This window comes from Girardinichthys multiradiatus, chromosome 20, assembly GCF_021462225.1.
Source record: "Girardinichthys multiradiatus isolate DD_20200921_A chromosome 20, DD_fGirMul_XY1, whole genome shotgun sequence".
NCBI classification, from domain to species: domain Eukaryota; kingdom Metazoa; phylum Chordata; class Actinopteri; order Cyprinodontiformes; family Goodeidae; genus Girardinichthys; species Girardinichthys multiradiatus.
The window spans coordinates 15,738,649-15,757,852 of NC_061812.1; the positions used below are offsets into that span (position 1 = coordinate 15,738,649).

The 19,204-nt window shown below is 41.4% G+C and overlaps 1 protein-coding gene across 1 annotated transcript; it reads right to left on the minus strand.

Annotated features, from left to right (window-relative positions):
* Nucleotides 1-47: 47 nt before the first annotated feature.
* ipo9 (importin 9) lies at nucleotides 48-16,514 on the minus strand. The gene is made up of 24 exons (XM_047348444.1): nucleotides 16,226-16,514; nucleotides 12,232-12,293; nucleotides 11,977-12,063; nucleotides 10,132-10,333; nucleotides 9,589-9,677; nucleotides 8,468-8,554; nucleotides 7,439-7,558; nucleotides 7,152-7,252; nucleotides 6,853-6,911; nucleotides 6,608-6,759; nucleotides 6,422-6,520; nucleotides 6,175-6,281; nucleotides 5,914-6,053; nucleotides 5,486-5,648; nucleotides 4,276-4,502; nucleotides 3,896-4,044; nucleotides 3,555-3,683; nucleotides 3,162-3,437; nucleotides 2,203-2,369; nucleotides 1,958-2,091; nucleotides 1,690-1,809; nucleotides 1,438-1,548; nucleotides 1,283-1,359; nucleotides 48-797 (listed from the first exon to the last, which is right to left on the minus strand). The coding sequence occupies exons 1-24, from the start codon at nucleotides 16,383-16,385 to the stop codon at nucleotides 687-689; spliced, it is 3,129 nt and encodes a 1,042-aa protein (XP_047204400.1). The 5' UTR covers nucleotides 16,386-16,514; the 3' UTR covers nucleotides 48-686.
* Nucleotides 16,515-19,204: the final 2,690 nt, after the last annotated feature.

The window sequence follows — 19,204 nt, forward strand, 5'->3', positions numbered from 1 at the left end:
AGAGTGAACAGCACTTGTATATCAAACAGAAAAAACTCAAATCAACCTCCTGCTACGAACTTTTATTTAGAAATACTTTTATTCTAAACTTCAATAGATACAATGAAATGACAAGGCATTGAATCAAAATGGCAACAGTGTGAATTTTTAAAACCCAATGAAACACATGATATGACAGCTGGTCTAAGAGCTTTGCATTTCCTGTCAAACAGTCACTGTTTTCTGGAATACAAGGCCACCGAATACTCTCTTACTAAAATGTTAGGTTTCCCTCAGACGGCGTAAAGTCCTTCGGAAGAGTTTACCATGTTGCGTTTCCACTCGTGTTTAAACAGTTGGCCCAGGTGTTGAGATTCATCAGGCCTTCCTAGTGAAGACCTTTTCCTTCTCTCATCCAGGTTGAAGTTCTTCCAAAGTCGAGAATGTTTGACCTTTAGGATGAGACTTGTGCAGTCTCTTAACATCAGCAAGGTCCTTCATCCCGTCATTCATTTAGAGTAAAAAAAGGAAGTCAAAGTTAAGTGCATGAGTACTTTCCCAACTCGTTCTCCTCCTGCCTCAGTCAATCCTCGTTCTTCTGTCGTTTCACTCCATCTTAAATTCATCGCAAGTGACTTCACAGGGCGACAGAGGGACATTTCAGGGTGATGTTGATGGAAGATGTGTTGGAGCATCAAACAGCAAGACTACAGGCCTATAGACTGCAGGGTTTGTCTCTCAGCGTTGTTGAGGTGGTTTGAGAACATGTTGTAACACGGCTGCAGAGCGAACTGTGTCAGAAAGTCCGACAGGTAAGCCTGAGGAGAGAGGGGGTGGCGTTTTTAGATAAAACTTCATAAAAAAGGTTGAAAATAGTAAAATTCAACAAAAACAAACACCCACGTGGAATAATCTTCTGTTAAAAAGACAATCTCCATTTTGAAATTTTGTTGTTTTGCGAATTTAAATTTCCTGAACTTTCAGTCCATTTTGGGATTATTTGTAAGTGTAAATACTACATTTCACAATGAATTAATGGTGGATACATTTTACAGTGGTGAGGATTAAATATTTAATCTGAAAAGACAAGAAACTTTAAGGAAGAGCAGATGAATGGACAAAATTGATGGACAATTGAAAGGAAAGCTGGACAACAGACAGACAAGTGGATGGATTGGTGGATGGATGGGTGATGAGAAAGGGGTGCAGAAGAATGAGCTGTTAGACACTAAGGGGGCGACTGGCTGGATGAGAGGTTTAGACCGGTAGAGGAAATAATACAAATGAAATAGTGAGCATTTACCTGCAAATCGATCAGATAAATGGGGTCTTTCAAGGCGTCTGGATCATCTTCCTCATCATCCTCATAATAATCGTCATCTGTCAAAATAATGCGAGTTGCAAAAATGTTAATTCAAGTAAAAGAAGTAGAAGCCACACTCAGCAGATATGCTTTACCATATTTGTTTGATGAAATGAGATCAGACAGCAGCTGCCCTGCTAATCCTTCATCCTCCTCTTCATCCTCTCCCTCTTCCTCCTCCTGATCGTCCCACATGCCGCTGGAATCTGAGACAAAAAGATCAAAAAGCTCATCAATATGCCTGTGTGTTGCAGAAATATAAGTCCATATCATGTGCTTTAACACAGTTTGTTGCTAGTGAACATCTTCTCTGTGCAGGAACTGCTAATTTCATTGTTTCTCCTCACCTTGGCTCCAGTCAGCAGCGTTGGCCCTGCTGGCGTTGGCTTCCACCACGGTCGACAACTCGTTGATGATTAGTTTAAAGATCTTCACGAGTAAAGGAATGTTCGTCCAGCGCTCTGGGTCTATTCAAATCCATCATCATAAAAAAAAAACAAATTTTAAATCTAAAATTCTACTCGCCATATTTCAAAATATCTCACATTTAAAACAAGAAAATAATTTATTGTCCCTCTAATTTTTTTAAATTAACAAAAAATACTTTCGTTTTACTTTTGGCAGATTTGGAGCGAGTGCGAATGCCAACTTCTGGGCTGTAGATTTCTTCTCCCTTAACCATGATGTCCTGAAGCCGCTTGTCGTCAGCGTTTATGCCATGCTGCAGAAGCTTGCACAGCGCCACGGTGCTGCACGGATAGAAGCATAAAGATGGAAACTGTTTGTGGGAGGTAAGATCAGATAACTGAAGGTTCAGCACAATTCAATCCTAATGCAATTAAAAACTAAATTTGTCTGACCTGACTTTACCCTCGTACTGTCCGTAGAAAAGATGTTGTCTGCTCATCCACTCTGTCATGACAAACTCCAAGGCAGGCTTTCCTGTCGGTCCAGGTAGACTGCACAAAAACTCCAGCAGAGGCTCCAGCTGAGAGTGAACCAGGTGGGCAAACACCATGATGAGAGACTACAGGATGATCAGATGGGAGACAGAACAGGAAATAAAGCAGCTTGGATGGTAAATGACCTGCACTTGTACAGCGTTTTATGAAGTCCCCAGAGATCTGAAAGCCCTTTACACTACAACCCGTCATCCATCCATTTACACACACCTTCACACACTGACAGTAGTAGGCTACATTGTAGTCACAGCTGTCCTGGGGCAGACTGACTGAAGTCTGGCTGCCATACGCTGGCGCCATCGAGCCCTCTGACCACCATCAGCATGCATCAAAAGTTAATTACTTTCAGTAATTCAATACAAAAAGTGAAAAATTTATCGCACAGAGGGATATTTCAAGAGTTTATTTCCATAAATTTTGACAATAGTGGTTTACAGCTAAAGAAAACCCAATATTCAGTTTCTTAAAAAATGTAAATATCAAACATGACCAATAAAAAGGATATTAAATGCAAGAAATTACATTATGGCCTGCTGACTTGACAGATGTCCAGCAGAAGGTCACTGACATCCTTCTCAAACAGAACAAGACCACAGGTCATTGCTCAAGACGCTGGCTGTTCAAAGTGCAATGGAAAATTAAGCAGAGGGAGGAAGTGAGGTAGAAAAAGTGCATTCTAATGCAAAGCCCATTCAAGAGTTTGGGGGAGATGTACTAAAGCCACAGTCAGGGCTTCAAGAGCTTCTACACACAGATGTATCCATGACAGGAGCTACAAGTGTTATATTCCTTGTGTGGAACATGTTCTGACCCTGATTTATTGAGATTTACCGGTAACTTTCATCTCTCCTCCCTACCTGCATGACGCTCAGAGCCTCGGCTTGTTGCATTTTGCTCAGGATGGCTCTGAGGATATGGTCCAGCTGGTCACCAAGCTCTGTTCCGGCCCGAGAGATCAGAGTGGACACCAACCTTCCCACGAAGACAGCCGTGGACTCCGAGGTCCTGGGGTCCAGCAGCTGGTTGACCACCTGCATGACGTACCACAGGCCACTGTTGCCCTGTTCGTCCCTCCACTGGGCAATCTGCTCGAGGGCGATAGAGACGTACGCTCGCAGACACTCTCCTCCGTTCTGGAAAACAATAAGAGAAAATCCCCTGATTACTCACCGTTTTAAGGTCCAATAAAATTTATTCTTCACAATATAAGTCTTTCTAATATGCAATGTTACAACTAAAGCTTTTATTACCTGCATTACTGTGTGGTCATCTGTGCGTAAGGTGCATTGTGCTACCACAGGAAAGGCCTGACACACCAACAGCTCTGACAGAGGGGGCTTTGTGTTTCGGACCACTGTTGCCAGGATGTCTATAGATGTCTGCAGAGACAGGAATAATTCAGTGAAACTCCAAGGAAACAAAATAAAAACTCAAACAAAGTTGAATTAAACTTTTGCCTCTGAGTTATATTAGATAAGACCCGGAAAAGACTGACCTCCTGTTTGATCAAATGATGAATCGTAACAAAAATAAACAACCCTCGCTTAACACCACCTGGTATAATAATCTGTATATGGCCTGTTGCACTTACAGCACAGAGTCCAGAGGGGATCTTATCAGGTAGAGCCTGCATGATGCTGATCAGGGTGGGAATGAGACGCATCTGCATGGGCCCCTGACAGCCTTCGATCTGGGCCAGCTCCTTAAAGATGTCCTGAGCCAGGGCGGCCACCACGGGGTCTGAGGAGAAACAAAAACGGAAAGGGTCTGAAAAAGATGATCACATTTTTTTTTTTCCATCTACATCATCTACCGGTTGGCAATTTCCATGCTGATTTAAAAAAACACTGAGATTTTACTTCCAGAAGTGTAAATCCTTAAGTAAGATAAAAACTGAATGTTCTGGAGCCAATGTTGGGTTTATAGGAAAAAGGTTTGGCAGGATTACGGTCCAATAAGCTGCAGACGCACCATTGTTATATTTCAGGAAAATAGCGATGGTGAGTGAGCAGATCTTATTCTCGGCGCTGGTAGTGAAAGCCGGGTCAACGGTGCAGACGATGCACAGCGTCTCCATGACAAGTGTGAGGACCTCTGAGCTGAACTGGGCGGCCAGCTGGATCAGTCCCTCCAATACACTGGGGAGGAAAGGCTGAAGGATGTGTGTGCTTTCTGACAGCTTCAACTGATCACAGTACCTGGAAAACAACAAATGGCAGATAAAGTCTTCATGGTTTGACACTTTTGCTTCGCTATAGCGCCTTGACAGAGCACACACACACACACACACACACACACACACACACCCTTCAGCTTCTTTACATTGTAGCCACAAACATCAGGGATTTTAGGTTATAGACCAACACAAAGTAGTGCATTACTGCTTAGACAAAGAAAAACGGATACGTTTAAAGAAAGTTTACAAAACCGGAATCTAAAGAGTGAGGTTTGTATAGGTATCGAGTCCGATTCCCGACCTTGAGAGCTTTGCTGCCAGTCTTCCCGCTTCTCTCTCTGCCCATTTCCTGTCTGGTAACTGCTCAATTAAAATCACTATTGCCAACAAAATCTTAAAAAAGAAAAAAAAATTAACATGTCAAATAAAACATTTTGCTCAAATGAAAAAAAAAAAGAAAAAAAAAAAGGGAAGGTCGTGTACAATTCTTCAATTAAGGTTGGACGCTGCACAAAAATCAGTCAAGTGGCAGCAAATGGCCCCTGGGTTGCACTTTGGACACCCCTGGTTTTGGTGAAAGCATATTAATTTGTTAGAATGGCTCAGTCAAAGTCCAGACTTAATCTCAGTTGATAATATGTGTCAGGACTTGAAAATTGCTCATCACATATAGTCTCCATCAAGATCAGACTGAGCAGATGTACAAAGATAGCAGACATATACGCCAAGAGTAGCGGCTGGAATTGCAATGAAAGGCGGTTGTACCAAAGCAATGACTCGAGGTGTGAAAATTTTTTACTTTTTCACACATTTTTTTGAAATCATGCATCACTTTCTTTCCACTTTACAACTATGCACTACCTTGTGTTGGTCCATCACATAAAACCCCAGTAAACTAAATCGAAGTTTATAGTTAGCTCAAAGGTCTGAATACTTCTGTAAGGTAGAGTATGCTTAGATGGAGTGGAATGACATTCCTAGAAGCTGATACAACAGGGAGCTCACCCCCAGATGGCCCTGACCGCTGAGATGCGGACGGATGGTGGTTGGCTGTCATGAAGGCCGCTAACTGTGGCCTGGAGAAACTGCTGGATAAGTTCAGGAGACATGGCTGCAGTGAAGCGGCTCGCCGCCCACAGAGCCCGACCGAGCAGGAACGGGGAAGCAGCTGGGAATGAGAAAACAACGGCTTTTTAGTAAAACAGGAACACCTTCGGGAAACGCATCTGTTAATCCAAGTCATCTCCCGTTTTTTTGGGGAGAGAAACAAGTTATATTCTTATCCTTCGATGTACAAAAAAAGGCAAAGGAAATCTCTCTCTCATTTCGTTGTGTTTTGCAAATAGAAATAAAAATATTGTGTCCAATCAGACAGTAAGAAAAATATTTTTGTGTGGTGTATGCAAATATCTGGCTTCAACTGTGGGTCTCACCAGTCAGATTGAGATCAGCGAGGATGACACCAGCCAGAAAACCGTGCATGTCAAACTGGATTCGGCCGTTCTTCACATTCTCTGTGATGATGGTCTTGACTGAACCGAGGGCCAACATGCAGGCCTCGTGAATCTTCCACCTGGTTTGCAAAACAAAAGAAGAAAAAAACAGAACACATGAACATCAGATTTTGTCGTCTGCCTTTCTGCACCAAGACATTTCATTACTCAAAGTAGTTTGACTGTCTGTGCTCTCCTCACCAGTGCTCATTGCCGCTGTTTTTAGCTTGTTCTGCCTCCTGGAGGTGTCTGGTTGCAGCTGCTGCCAGCGCTGCTGCACTCTCATTCTGAAACTCTGCAGCTACTGCCTACAAAAAAAAAGTGAACCTTTGGCACCATTACACACGTATTTCAAGACACTCTTTTGCCACTTAAATACAGACGTCTCTTAAACCTACAGAACAATTCTTTAGCTGACCTCAAGCCCCAGGTTTTATTTAAAGCTCACCAGCAGCAGGTCCTGAGCAGAGATCCTGACAGAGTAGGAGAACGTGTCGTCATCTTCATCCTCTACGAACTGCTGAGGGTTTGCTGTCCACACTTTTACCTTATCACAGAAAGCAGCAATGGTTCAAGAAAACAATTTCTCACAGCCTTTAGCATGTACATTGCCAAAGATCAGGTCGTTTATCACCTGGTCCTCAGTGATCTGCATGTACAGGATGATGTAGTAGATGAGCTCAGGCAGAGCTTTCCTCACTGTGCTCTTAAACTTATTGTTCTCCAGCAGCGTGTGGACAAACTCAAAGATGCTGAACACCAGATTCTCAAACCCCAAAACTTCCCCTGGAAAAATGAGTTGGGAACACAAAATGTATCTCTAAGCACTGTTGAAGAAAGGAATAGGGAAACAGAGTGGAGGAGGTGAAGTCTGCTCACCATCTGAGTCAACAGGATCATCCACTTCCTCAGTGTAGTTGACTTCTGTTCTTACATAAGTGAATTAAAAACTAAGGAACAACAGACTAAAACATTCAGTCTTTATCTTTAAGATGACTTAATTTTAGATATGTTATCAGTCATGGACTCAACATATTATTAATAATTATCAATTGATTTCATAATATGTGATGATGTGAAACTGAGAACTCAGCACAAAGAGCTTAAACCACAGCACAAGTTACTTATTAGCAGTAAAACTGTGGTCAGTTTATCAGAGCTGGCAGTATGAGGGATATAAAGCTGCACTTTCAGTCAGTGTATTCCAGACGATGGGTAATATCTGCTGCATAGAGGACACCATCGGTTTTGGGAAGTTCTTCACTAAAGCCGTCACGGCCTGTAAAAACAAACCATGTAAACAGTTAAAACCTTATTGTAGGACCTATAAACAACAGAAATGTACAAATACCTTTCCTTTAGCCTTTAAAAACATCTCTAATCAAGGGGCGTCCTTTCATAATGAGGTCTCTTGATTGTCTCTAAGCAACTACTTTATCAAGCTTTGACCCTCTGAACCTCTCACCTTCAGTACTTCCATCTTGAGGCCACTGTCAGATGAGGGTCCATCAGGCATTTGCAGAGCCTGCACGAATGCTTCTGTAAACTGCTGCACCACCGGGAAGATCAACGCTTTAGCTGCACCCTAAAGATAATTATACAGAGTAGAGTATAATTATACGGAGGAATCAACACACACAAAGCAAGAAATATGCAAGTATGAAAGAATCATCGCATGAGAACTGTTCAAACACTTCCTATAACACCCAAAAGCTGCACGATATATCGGTTTGCAAAGGTTTTAGAAATATAATAGTGTTCAATGCATGCACAAAGGACTGCTAGGATGCAACATTTGGAAAAGCATTATATCTTAAATACCATGTTAAGTGAAGATTGTGCATGCCAATAATATATTTGGTTAGTAAGACTTGACTTTTACTGCCTACCATGACCACATGCAGAGATAAAGAACATTGTGGACATTGTGATGAAAAAAAAAAAAAGAACCAAGAAAAAGTGGGTTAATTCTTATCACAATATTCAGAAATAGTACCAAAATTACATGTTTTCCTGATATCGTGCTGACTACCATTGAGGTAAACAGTTGCATTATAAATCACCTGTGGACCAAAATGTTTTCGTTGGAATATAATCAAAGTCCTCTGACTAGAAAACATCTGCATGCCCAATGCGCTGGCGAGAACCCTGGCATCTACGATTGTTTCACTTCAGCTTTGGGTTCTGTTTACATAATTAACCCCAAATTCCTGAATATAATGGATTGAAAAGCTTCGACTGGGAATGTTTCAGAAATGCTGGGGAAGCCCAAGACCAAGTCTCACTTTGTGCTTCAACACTACAGTTGCTAGAAAAAAACGAGCAAAGTAAATACAAAGTAAATATAAGTATAAAGTAAATTTTTTTCAATATTTGCCACAAAAATGCTTTTGAAATACAGGGAGACAGAAAGGTTCGACAGTATGAAATAGAAAGGAATTCACATCTATCAGATCTTTCATGCATCAGGTTTTAATGTGATGTTGGCCTTCACCTTTTCAAGCTCTTCAATAGCACAGATGAGGTTAGCACATGTGGTGAAGATCTCCACTGCTCTGGAACGGGTACGAATACTGTAAACCTGAAACATGAGGGGAAAAAGTACCGTCAGCATCAGAAGCTGCCTGTGAGCTCAGATTACACATAGAAATGCATAAAATTCTAGAAATTGGGGAAGCAGGATTTATCGCAAGAACATCACTACTGGTCGATGTCATTTTCTAACCTATCGGTATCGGTCCCACAAGTAAAACTGGGCCGATAACAAGCAATGTTTATTTCCATCTTTGTACCATGCCGTAGTCCGGTTTCTGGAGTGGATCACGCCTGCGTGAACCCATCCCAGGCCCTGAAACGGACCAAAGAACCGTACCCTGGCAGGGTTACAACTGCCAGCATTGGCATGGTTTATCCAGACCCTGGAGCAGTTCGCTTGCAGTGTGAATGCATTCCGGGTCAGCGTACCAAAAGCAGGAATAGTGGACATAATGTAGGAACTGCACATTTAAGTTGAAGAAGTAGAGGAAAAACGAAGTAAAGCTGCGAATCTGAAGACGAAAAAGGCTAAAAAATGTCTCCAGCTGCGTCAAGGAGCAGGTTGCATGTTCTGCTACTACTCCATACACTGGGCCCCTGCTTTTTTCTTCTTGATGAACGCAACTCTGCCCCCGAAACAAACCACAACTACATGACTATGTTCCAGTCTAAATACATCAGTGTGAAAGCAAACCAGCCCAACTGAAGGTGTGAATGTTCTCACGTTTACCGATTCCTGGACTGGACCAGTGTTGTGAATGCACCCCGTGTGGTTTTTGTTTGGGGAATGTGAAAGTGATACATCGTAGGATTGGGGGGGGTGTTTAACTGAAGCAGAGTAGCAACATCGGAAGTACGGCCGTTTTTTCAGTGTTGAAAGGGTAGGGAAATATCTATTACATATAATTGTCGGCCCTTGCAGCAATATTATTAATGGACATTAACAACGGCCCAAAGTTTCATCTTGGTGCATCCCTACTGAACACATTTATTTCTTACTTAACAAGGGAAGCATTATGCTGTAACAGAACCCTGAGTGCAACACAAAGACTGTTCTAATATTGAAGATTGTTGCAGTACCTCAGCCATGGTAAAGATCTTGTACATCTCAGGTAAAATGACTGGAGCCACCAGCGGCATCTGTGTATCCGTCACCTCTCGAGTGAACTCTGGAAAGAAGGGCATCCCAAATAACATTTAAACAGAAAAAAGATTAAAAAAAAACATTTCTAAATGCAATCTACAGGTTTTAGAAATTTGCAATTATAAACACAGTAATGTACATAAGCTCAATTAGCTTAACCTGTGCAGTAGTACTCTGCAAGCGGTGCTTCACACCTTGCATCATCACTGCTAACCAATATGTCTCTGAGGAGCTGACAAAACTATTTTTCTATGAATAACTTGCACCAAAACTCTGCTATAGGTTGTCTAAATACTTGCTTTAACTATTAAGAATGTTATATTAGGAATGATATCTACACAAAAATTTATTTTAGCCTGAGAGATCATTAGATTCTGCTTCAGATGCCCAATTAAAAAGATTTCACCAGTGAAATTTAAAAAAAACTAGGTCAAGCGAGGCAGCCACTGTTTAAAGCATGTATTTATATTTTTAGATACCTGTGAGGACCCTCATGGCCCCATGAACTGCGTTCACATCTCCACTGACCAGCATCTCCATGAGCAGAGTGAAGAGCTGCGGCCACGCCTCGGGCCAGTCCCAGTGGGCGATGGCCGACACAGCGTAGGCCACGCTGGAGCGAACTTTGCTGATGGACTCCCGCAGGCCGCTCGGCAGCAGCTCCCTGATGGCAGCTTTAGCCTGATGGGACACGATGAGATGAGACGGGTTTGACCAAGGTTTGGATTTAAATCATTCAACGATCAGATTTACATCCAATACTCTGTTCGAGGCATCATATAAAACGTCATATTTTTTCCCGATGTCCTTTATGGATTGGGGCTTTTGATCTTACTGTCCTCGAGATTGCAGACCTTTAAACCCGTAAAAACTAACTCAGATGTCTAATCCAGACCTTTTTTAAGAACCATTTCTTCCACCCTGGAGAAGACCTGTTTTCCAGCAGAAACGTAACCTCGTTCTGCTGACACCAAACATCTCCTCCAGCTGACGAGCAGTAATGATTCATCATAAATGCCCTCCTAAGTTCTGTCTAGGGATGGGTACCTTTCACATTTGAACCGATCCGGTACCTGAGAATCGATACCGGTACTCAACAGTACCAGTTTCTGGTACTTTTGTGTCTGTTTGTGGTAATAAATGTTAATTGGTTTAATAATAAAATCAAGATTTCAGTTTAACATATTAATTTCTCAATATATAAACTTTAATGAATATATTAAAACATCCAGCTGTTTGTGTTGTAACATCTCAGTTGTTTCAAACATTTCTTCTTCTCCCGTGTTGCTGCCTGCAGACGACAAGTCGCTAACGGTGCCGAATGCAGGAGTTGAAGCCGTAGATTTGAGGCTGATGAAAACTGTGCACTCTTCAGCCTTGAGAAAAATCCTGTGCTTAACCAGGTGCTTCTTTGGATTAGATGTTTTCCCGCTGCTGGCGAGTGTAATCTGCATCGCATTTTGAGAAGTGGAGCCGTACTTTTGAGAGCTTTCTATCAGCCTTGCTTTGTTGACGGTACCAGCGGCTGCCAACGTTATTACGCTCTTGTGCGTGCTATGCTGTGTTCATGTCCGGCATGGAAAATCGACCACTCTTCCACTCCCTCAGTGTCACCATGATACGTTTAGGTACCGAAACAAGGTACCGTTTACGTGAACAGGTACTCAGTAGCAACGACGGATTTCAGTCGGTACCTATAAAAGTACCAAATTCGGTACCCATCCCTAGTTCTGTCCAAAGAATTTTGGATCTTTCTGACCAAAACCGTTTTTCAGAACCTTCAAGACCAGCTCATCAAACACTAAACCGACTGTTTAAGCATCTTTAATTCAGTGCAGCTTCCAGATATGCTCCTTTCAGAATGTATGCTTCTTTTAGCGATAATTGAAATTATTTTTGCGGGTGCGTCTGATATAAAATAATTCTCAAAATGCTTTCCAGCTTTTCTTTTTTTCCTAGAGTAGTTTTCCAAATGTGAGGAAAATCTTTTGTGGAGCAATTTGTTCAGGTGATGCACATGTTCACGACACACAAGTTGAATTAATCTCTTAGTTAATCTCTGAAGCAATCTCTTTTACCAATTCTAGACGTTTTACAATTAAGACAATTAGAGCACATCCAATTCTGCAGTTTTTAAAGAATCTAAAGGATGTAATAAAAACAAAATTATGTTTTCACATTATGAAAGCATCTTTTTCACACTATATTTATGACCTATTGCCGCAGACTACCAATACTACTTCCTTCTAATCAGGTTTGCTGTAGATGAAGTGAAGTGGCCTGAATGGTGCCTGAAGCAGATGCCTCCAGTGTTGAAGGTTTACCTGATCTGTGGTTTCAGGAGGCCTGAACTTCTCTGAATGGGAGCACCAGTGAGTCTCCACGTACTGCTTCAGGATAACAGACGCTAACTGCAAACACAAACACAAAATTTGTTAACCCGGAAGAGTTCCCTTGAGGGAAAACAGCAGGTTGACATCAGCCCAATAAACGAGATCCAAGGCCCAACTTTAAGAAGTGTGCATGTGGGGAAAAAATTCTTCTGCATCTTCTGTACATTTCTGCTTAATTGTTCTCACCTGACGGATGGCGAGTGCTCCCTGAGGGTCAACTGTAAGTTCTGCAAGGTGGACACCAAACTCTGGAATATGAAACAGAGAAGATAGAATACAAATACAATAACTATAATACTAATTAAACTGACTTCTTCTACAATACACAATGAGCAAGGAATACAATACACAACGGATCATTATAAAACCGTGGAATGATGTGTTGACTTAAATAGATACAATACAAAACACAAGACATTAATAAATAAAAAAATTTTAAAGAATGTTCCAACTACGGAAATAACAGAGAATTGAAATCAATGAAATGACTGTTTCAAAATATCAACCAAATGCTAAAAACAAAAGAGAAAGAATTCAATGCAGCTGAAAGCAGAAGCTAAACAATGGTGCTTTGTAGAGTTAACGAGGACAGAGAAACCAAAGAACAGGTTACATAGCTAGAGCTAAATATGGCAGGACTTCTTATGAGCATGTGTCCCAAAATCAGGGCTGGACACCATCACCAGAACTCTGTTAAGCACTAAAATCAGGGCCTAAATCAAACTTATTCCAACCTGGCATGGCAAGCATGCAGAAGAAGAGATAAAAACGCAAAGTTAAGGCTCAGCATCAACCTCATCAGCCCTAGCTGGCTTTTACCAAGAGTGACATCAGGCGCCAGGAAGACAATGCTAGTGCTGACAATCCTGCAGAGCAGTTGCCTTTGCCTTACAGAAAGGGGCCAGTGGAAAGGGTGCTGCAACGTCCGTTCCCAGTGAGGTCCATTAACTTTTCAGCAGCAGCACGATTACTGCTGGACAATAGAGGGATGGGGTGGGGGACGCGTAAGCTGCAGCCCTTGGCCATACTACAGTTGCTCTACAGATGCTGACAAATCTGTTGGCATCACGGATAAAGAGGTGTGAAAAACTTTAAAATAAAATCATTTTATACTGCTGAAAAAAATCTGAATTTGTTTTATAAATAATCCAGTATTTTGTATCCAGTAATAATTTATTGTTTTTAACAAAAATCAATGTCGACACAATTCTTGCTATTTATACAATAATTTGCATCACCAGTGGTTTAGTTTTTCTGCATCCAACAATCTAGGTGGATTTAGTGTGAGACAAAGTAGTAATGTATTAAAACACCTCAGACCCACTGTTAAGTATGGTGGGTGGCCCGTCATGCTGTGGGCTTGTTCCTCTACCAAATGCCTGTGGAACCTAGTGGGTCTTTGAGCAAGATAAGAATTCAAAATAAATGACCAAATCAACAACAAAAGATTGTTTGACAGACACAAAATCAACTTTCCAACATGGCCGTCTCAGTTCCTGACCCTAAATCAGACAGAAAACCTGCAGGCTGAGCTAAAATGAACCAAAGAGAGGAAATAGGGTGTAGCTTTGCTTAAACATTTGAGCCTTTTGGATGAGTTATGGACAAATAAATAAATTCTTTCAACCTGCAGCTTTCATCCTCTTTTCTTCTCAGGGATGAAGCAGGAAGCTGGGAGCTTCATGTGAAAATCTGTCAAATCGCTCTTAATAGCTGATTTATCAACCGAGTTATAAATGAGTACGAGTTGCTTTGAGTGTAACGACCTGCCTAAAAATGATCAGAATTGTTTGAACCCGCGATTTCGGTCACTTTATAACAAATATCAACTAAAACTCAGCTTATTTGAACCGCTGACCATTCTTCCTGTGACGCCCTTTAAATTAATAACGCCCTTCAGACTAAAGGGGTGAAATGACCTAATGATGCTCAGATGCAACTCCAGCGGCACATGGCACGCAAGATTATTCTTCAGATTTCCATCTTTACAGTACATTTTAAAACGGCCAAAGTTCTCTTGTGGACCCGGGCTGCAGATTCTCCATGTGACGACAGTGAAGTTAGCCTCCGATTCGCAGCTTCAGCGTCGCCACTAGATTAAAGGACCGTTTCACATTTTTCAATCTGAACCACGTTTCATCCTCTCAACGACACGAAACTACTCCACGCTGCCTTCAGATGATTTCAACTAGTTTGGGGATTTGTGAAACCTTTGATATATTTGTAAAATCACAAATGGGAGATTTCAGTTTATTTTTTTGGCATTTAAGCCAATTTATATGGTCATGAACTTTGGGTCATGACTGAAAGAACGAAATCCCGGATACAAGCGGCTGAAATGAGCTTCCTCCGTAGGGTGGCCGGGCTCTCCCTTAGAAACAGGGTGAGGAGCTCGGCCATCCGGGAGGGGCTCGGAGTAGAGCCGCTGCTCCTCCACATCGAGAGGAGCCAGTCTAGGTGGCTCGGGCATCTATACCGGATGTCTCCTGGACGCTTTCCTCGGGAGGTGTTCCAGGCACGTCCCACCGGGAGGAGGCCCAGGGGACGACCCAGGACACGCTGGAGGGACTATGTCTCCCGGCTGGCCTGGGAACGCCTTGGGCTCCATGTGGAGGAACTGGAGGAGGTGTCTGGGGAAATGGACGTCTGCTGAGTCTGCTGCCCCCGCGACCCGGTCCCAGATAAAGCGGAAGACGACGAGTACGAGTACATGGTAAAATGCCTGAAAACAGCAGTTATTTGACAGGCGTATAAATCAGGTATATAGTGAATTATTTCACAGATATAAGGTTGCATAAATATAGTCTGGGGTTGGAAAACCATCATTTTATTACTATAAACAAACAAAGGGGAACGTTTTAAATGTTCAATTTTGACATTTAAACCACTTTAGATAGGATGCAGCTAGAAATCTGCAATACTTGTACTGGTTAATTCTAAACTGAATTATTCTACACAGACTGCAAATTAAATATACACAATTGGGAATATATGAAAGCTTTAACCTTTCTTAAAAACACTGACGTGCAAGAGTTCATTGGCTTTTTGATTATTAGATGACCTTAGTGCTGCCTAAAAAAATCACTGTAGTTAGAATGAGTAAATCTGAATCTAATAACTACACCGAATACAGATTATTTAGAAACATTTTATCTGGGAGTTGTAAAGCCTTTTTATTTGGCATTTAGTCTACCTTAGATATGTTCAGGCAAGAAAGCTGCAGTTCAATCCTGAACTGGATCATTTTACACTAAATGCAGATTATTTGAAATGAAGGTTTAGACGCTTTTATTCTAAAATAATAAAAGAAAGAACACAATGAAGATTTCAAAAATATTTTTGGACATTTAGACCACAGTAGATAAGGCCCAGCTTATAAACTATTACAATTAGCTCCAGTATATTTGACATGAATTATTTTACACCGATCACAGACTATTTAAAAACAGTTTGGGATTTGTGGCACATTTAAACCACAAAAGGTTCCTTTTTGACATTTAGACGAGCCATTTCCTAATTCAGACTCAGGATCCCACTGTGCCTTTTGAATCTTGTGGGTCGGAAGCTGGAAAGTATGGAAAGCACCGCTTTAAACCACGTTAGTCCATCTTAAAATTTGGAAATAAGAGGAATAAAGGTTTCACAAAAACAAAACCGTGTTTTACAGAATTTGTAATCAGTTCAGTCCGTTTGTCAAGGTTATTACTATTTCAGATTTTAAACTAGAGCTGAATAAATGCGGCTCATAGTCCTTAAAAGTGGTCAAATTAGCCTTTAATGAAGCACTGAAGCTGGAGCTACAAATTGGATACTAACTTCATGCTCGTTCACATGTGCTGTATCAAACAAGCTACGGTAGCGCTAATGATTACACTTTTAACGCCGCTACCTGCGGGCCGCTCCAACCAGTTAAACAAACAGCAACTGAAATACCAACAAGCCTTAGAAAGGCCACCATATTTGCAAGCTTTTACACCAGTTTAGTCTGTACCAATTTCTACTAACATGGCCTAACATTAGCTAGAAGAGTCAATCCAGTCCTGCTACCGCTCCGGCTGTTAGCTTAGTTAACAGAAGCCTTGAATAAAATAACAGCCAGCATAATGAAAGAAGTTAAAACAAGGGAATGTTAAACATCGGTAACCCGCCAATGTAGTTTGTGACCTCGGCCAACTCTCACCTTCTGTCACCTCCAGCACTTTGATCTGTTCCTCAGCGGCAGCGCGCACTTCTTGCACCGGAGACAGGATGGCCGTGAGCGTCTCAATCAGAGCCTCTTTCAGTCCTTGCTGGACTGGTCCGACAGCCGAGCCAGCCCGAGCGTCACCCGCTGCACTCATGGCTGCTGTGTCTACGCTCGCAGCCCGCTTAACAGTTCAGCTACCCGGGTAGGAACGGTGCCAGAGAGCCACTGCCACGGAGCGCGCCAATGCATGGAAAAGTGGAGGCGGGGCTACGCTGGAGGAAACACAGTCGCTCCGTTTTTGGTTTGTGCTTTTGGGCTACAGCGCCCTCTTGCGGTGCTCTGAAAAACCAGCATTATGTGGATTTTCAGTTAATAAAATGCTGGGAAAGTATAAGTTAAACACAGAGTATTAATACTTGCGTAGTTTTGCCAAAACTTTAAAATATTTAGGAGAAATATGTAAGAGATAAAGTTTACAAAAGTGCATAAAAGCCTAGAAAATATTTTAATGAATGTGTTTTTATAATTTTTCTGGTCAAATGCTTGAATTAGAAATGCATTCCTATAGCAATTGTCAACCAATATTGGTTTTTGTATGGCATCTGATAGGGATGGACCTCAGAGCAGGATGACATCCAGGATAATTGTCTCTAGCTCTCATTGCTTTCCAGTTTATCCTTGGCCATCCCGAGAGATACGTCCATAAAGGATTACAAAATTATTATCCAAGTAGAGAGCGTTGTCATATCTGCTCTACCTCAAAGTGTAAAGAGAAGTGATGTCCCAGTGTGATTGTGTTGGACCTACCTGCTCTGAGCACCTTTGCTGGTTGGAACTCTGACTGCAGCCATTTTATTAACAGGAGGCCTGACCTGAATTTTCATACTACGTTAAACTCTCATATATAGATTCAGACTCTTTTATTGTTTCCTTTTATACAAGAGCATCAGCAGACTGAGGACTGAATCATCAGTGATGCTCCTCATCAAACATCATGGATGTGGCAATGGCAGGAGTAACTGAAGGATGAACCACCAGGTTCACCTCAAACTCCAGCTCCAGCACAGCAATATACTTCCTCTGAGAGGGCTTTTTTTATACATGATCTTCAGTCCATGTGCTCCAATCCTCTCTGGTGTCCAGATAATCGGAACTTTATCCCATGGCTTTGGTGTACTTCACGAGTAAAAGAAAAGTATTAATATTCATGAGTCTATTGTACCTTACATTTTAGCAACCTGTCTCCCATTTGTGTTAAACATACCGAGGTAGAGCTTTAATAGACCTATAATATGCAGAAAAAATATCATTTAACAGGGAGATAGCTTCACATGAAATCAGAAATAAATCTGTTTAGGTTTTTGTTGCTGATTTAAAATTAAACTCATTTACTGCTGGAGCCTGTGGGACATGATGCAAACATCTCTTAGGGTGCTGACAAAAGAGTAAACAGCAAACATATATTCAAGGTTCCCACACGTACCAAAACTCTCTAGAGCTCTCAGTAATTTCTTAATTTTAACAACACTGAAATTTACTAATAATTAATGGCAGATATTTCTACAGATGGCCAGAATTCACAGAAGGAAAAACAAGAAATAAGAAGGAAGGTTTCAAACAAAAATGGAATAACCCCAGGATGGAACAAACTAATGAAGAAAGGACACAAGGAAGGGCAAAGCAAAGAAGAAAGAGCAGGGAGGGAAGGAACAGAGGTAGGACACAGGGAACGGAAGAAAGGAAGGAAATATCGACAGAAAGAATAAAGGGAATACACAAGTGAGAAAGCAATGAAAGAAAGAAGGAAGAGCAGAGAGAAGAAGGAATTATATAAGGGAACGAAATAAAGGACACAAGAAAGGACAAAAAGAAGGGAGGTAAAGCATAAGGATGGATAGACACAAGGAAGGAAGTAAGAAAGGACACAGAGAAATACAAGGAAGGAAACAAGGAAGGACAACACTTTAGACAATGATTTAGGGAATAACGTCTGTACTAACATCTACAAATATCTTTCTATCCTCTCATTTTTTTTTCCCAATTATATCCAGACCTGGAAAATCCTGAAATCAAATTCAAGACCTTTCCACAAAGCATAAAAACTCTGAACACAAAGGAATAAATGATGGAATCAGTTAGCCTGACGGCTTAACAAGCCAAATAAATAAATGTTAATACTAAAGCAGTATTAGTTTTCTGCATGGAGTTTGCATGTTCTCCCCGTGCATGTGTGGGTTCTCACTGGGTACTCCGGCTTCCTCCCACAGTCCAAAGACATGCCTGTTAGGTTAATTGGTCACTCTAAATTGCCCTTAGGTGTATGAATGAGTGTGTGCATGGTTGTTTGTGTGTTGCCCTGCGATGGACTGGCGACCTGTCCAGGGTGTACCCCGCCTCTCACCCATAGACTGCTGGAGATAGGCACCAGCTCCCCCGCGACCCACTATGGAATAAGTTGTAGAAAATGACTGACTGACTAAAGCAGTATTAGTTCCTGGGAGAGCAGGTAGAGTGTTGAATATAACATTGACATCTCAAGGTCTAGCTCCTCTAGTGGTGTTTTTAACTGATAGATGGAGCTGTGTTATTGACTTTAAATCTGCTGGAGGAGCAGCATCAGCGGCAGATCACAGCAAGTCTTTATGATTTCTACAAAGGGAGTTTTTGCACAGAACATGACTGATTAAAAGTTGCTTTGTAACTAGGCTGATTTATTAATTTACTGTTTGCTTTACTTTAAATATTAGATATTTATATTATTTAATATTATGATTTTATTTTATGTCTGGTGTATTCAGATTTAGTGTTCATTTTTGCTGGTTTCCCGTGTCTCTGTCGAACACACATCGCCACACCCGAGTTGAACGTCTTAGAGAATCAAGTTAGCAAATTAGTGAGATTTACTCAATATTGTGATTCTAGCTAGTAGCAATACAGGCCCATAAAAATGCATTTCTCTCAATTTTCTGCATT

Coding starts and splice junctions, on each gene's coding strand:
- ipo9 (XM_047348444.1), bottom strand. CDS start 16,385: ATGAGTGCAGCGGGTGACGCTCGGGCTGGCTCGGCTGTCGGACCAGTC. Junction 6,760..6,852: donor TGATCCTGTTGACTCAGATG/GTGAGCAGACTT, acceptor TCATTTTTCCAG/GGGAAGTTTTGGGGTTTGAG. Junction 798..1,282: donor TTTATCTGATCGATTTGCAG/GTAAATGCTCAC, acceptor CTCTCTCCTCAG/GCTTACCTGTCGGACTTTCT.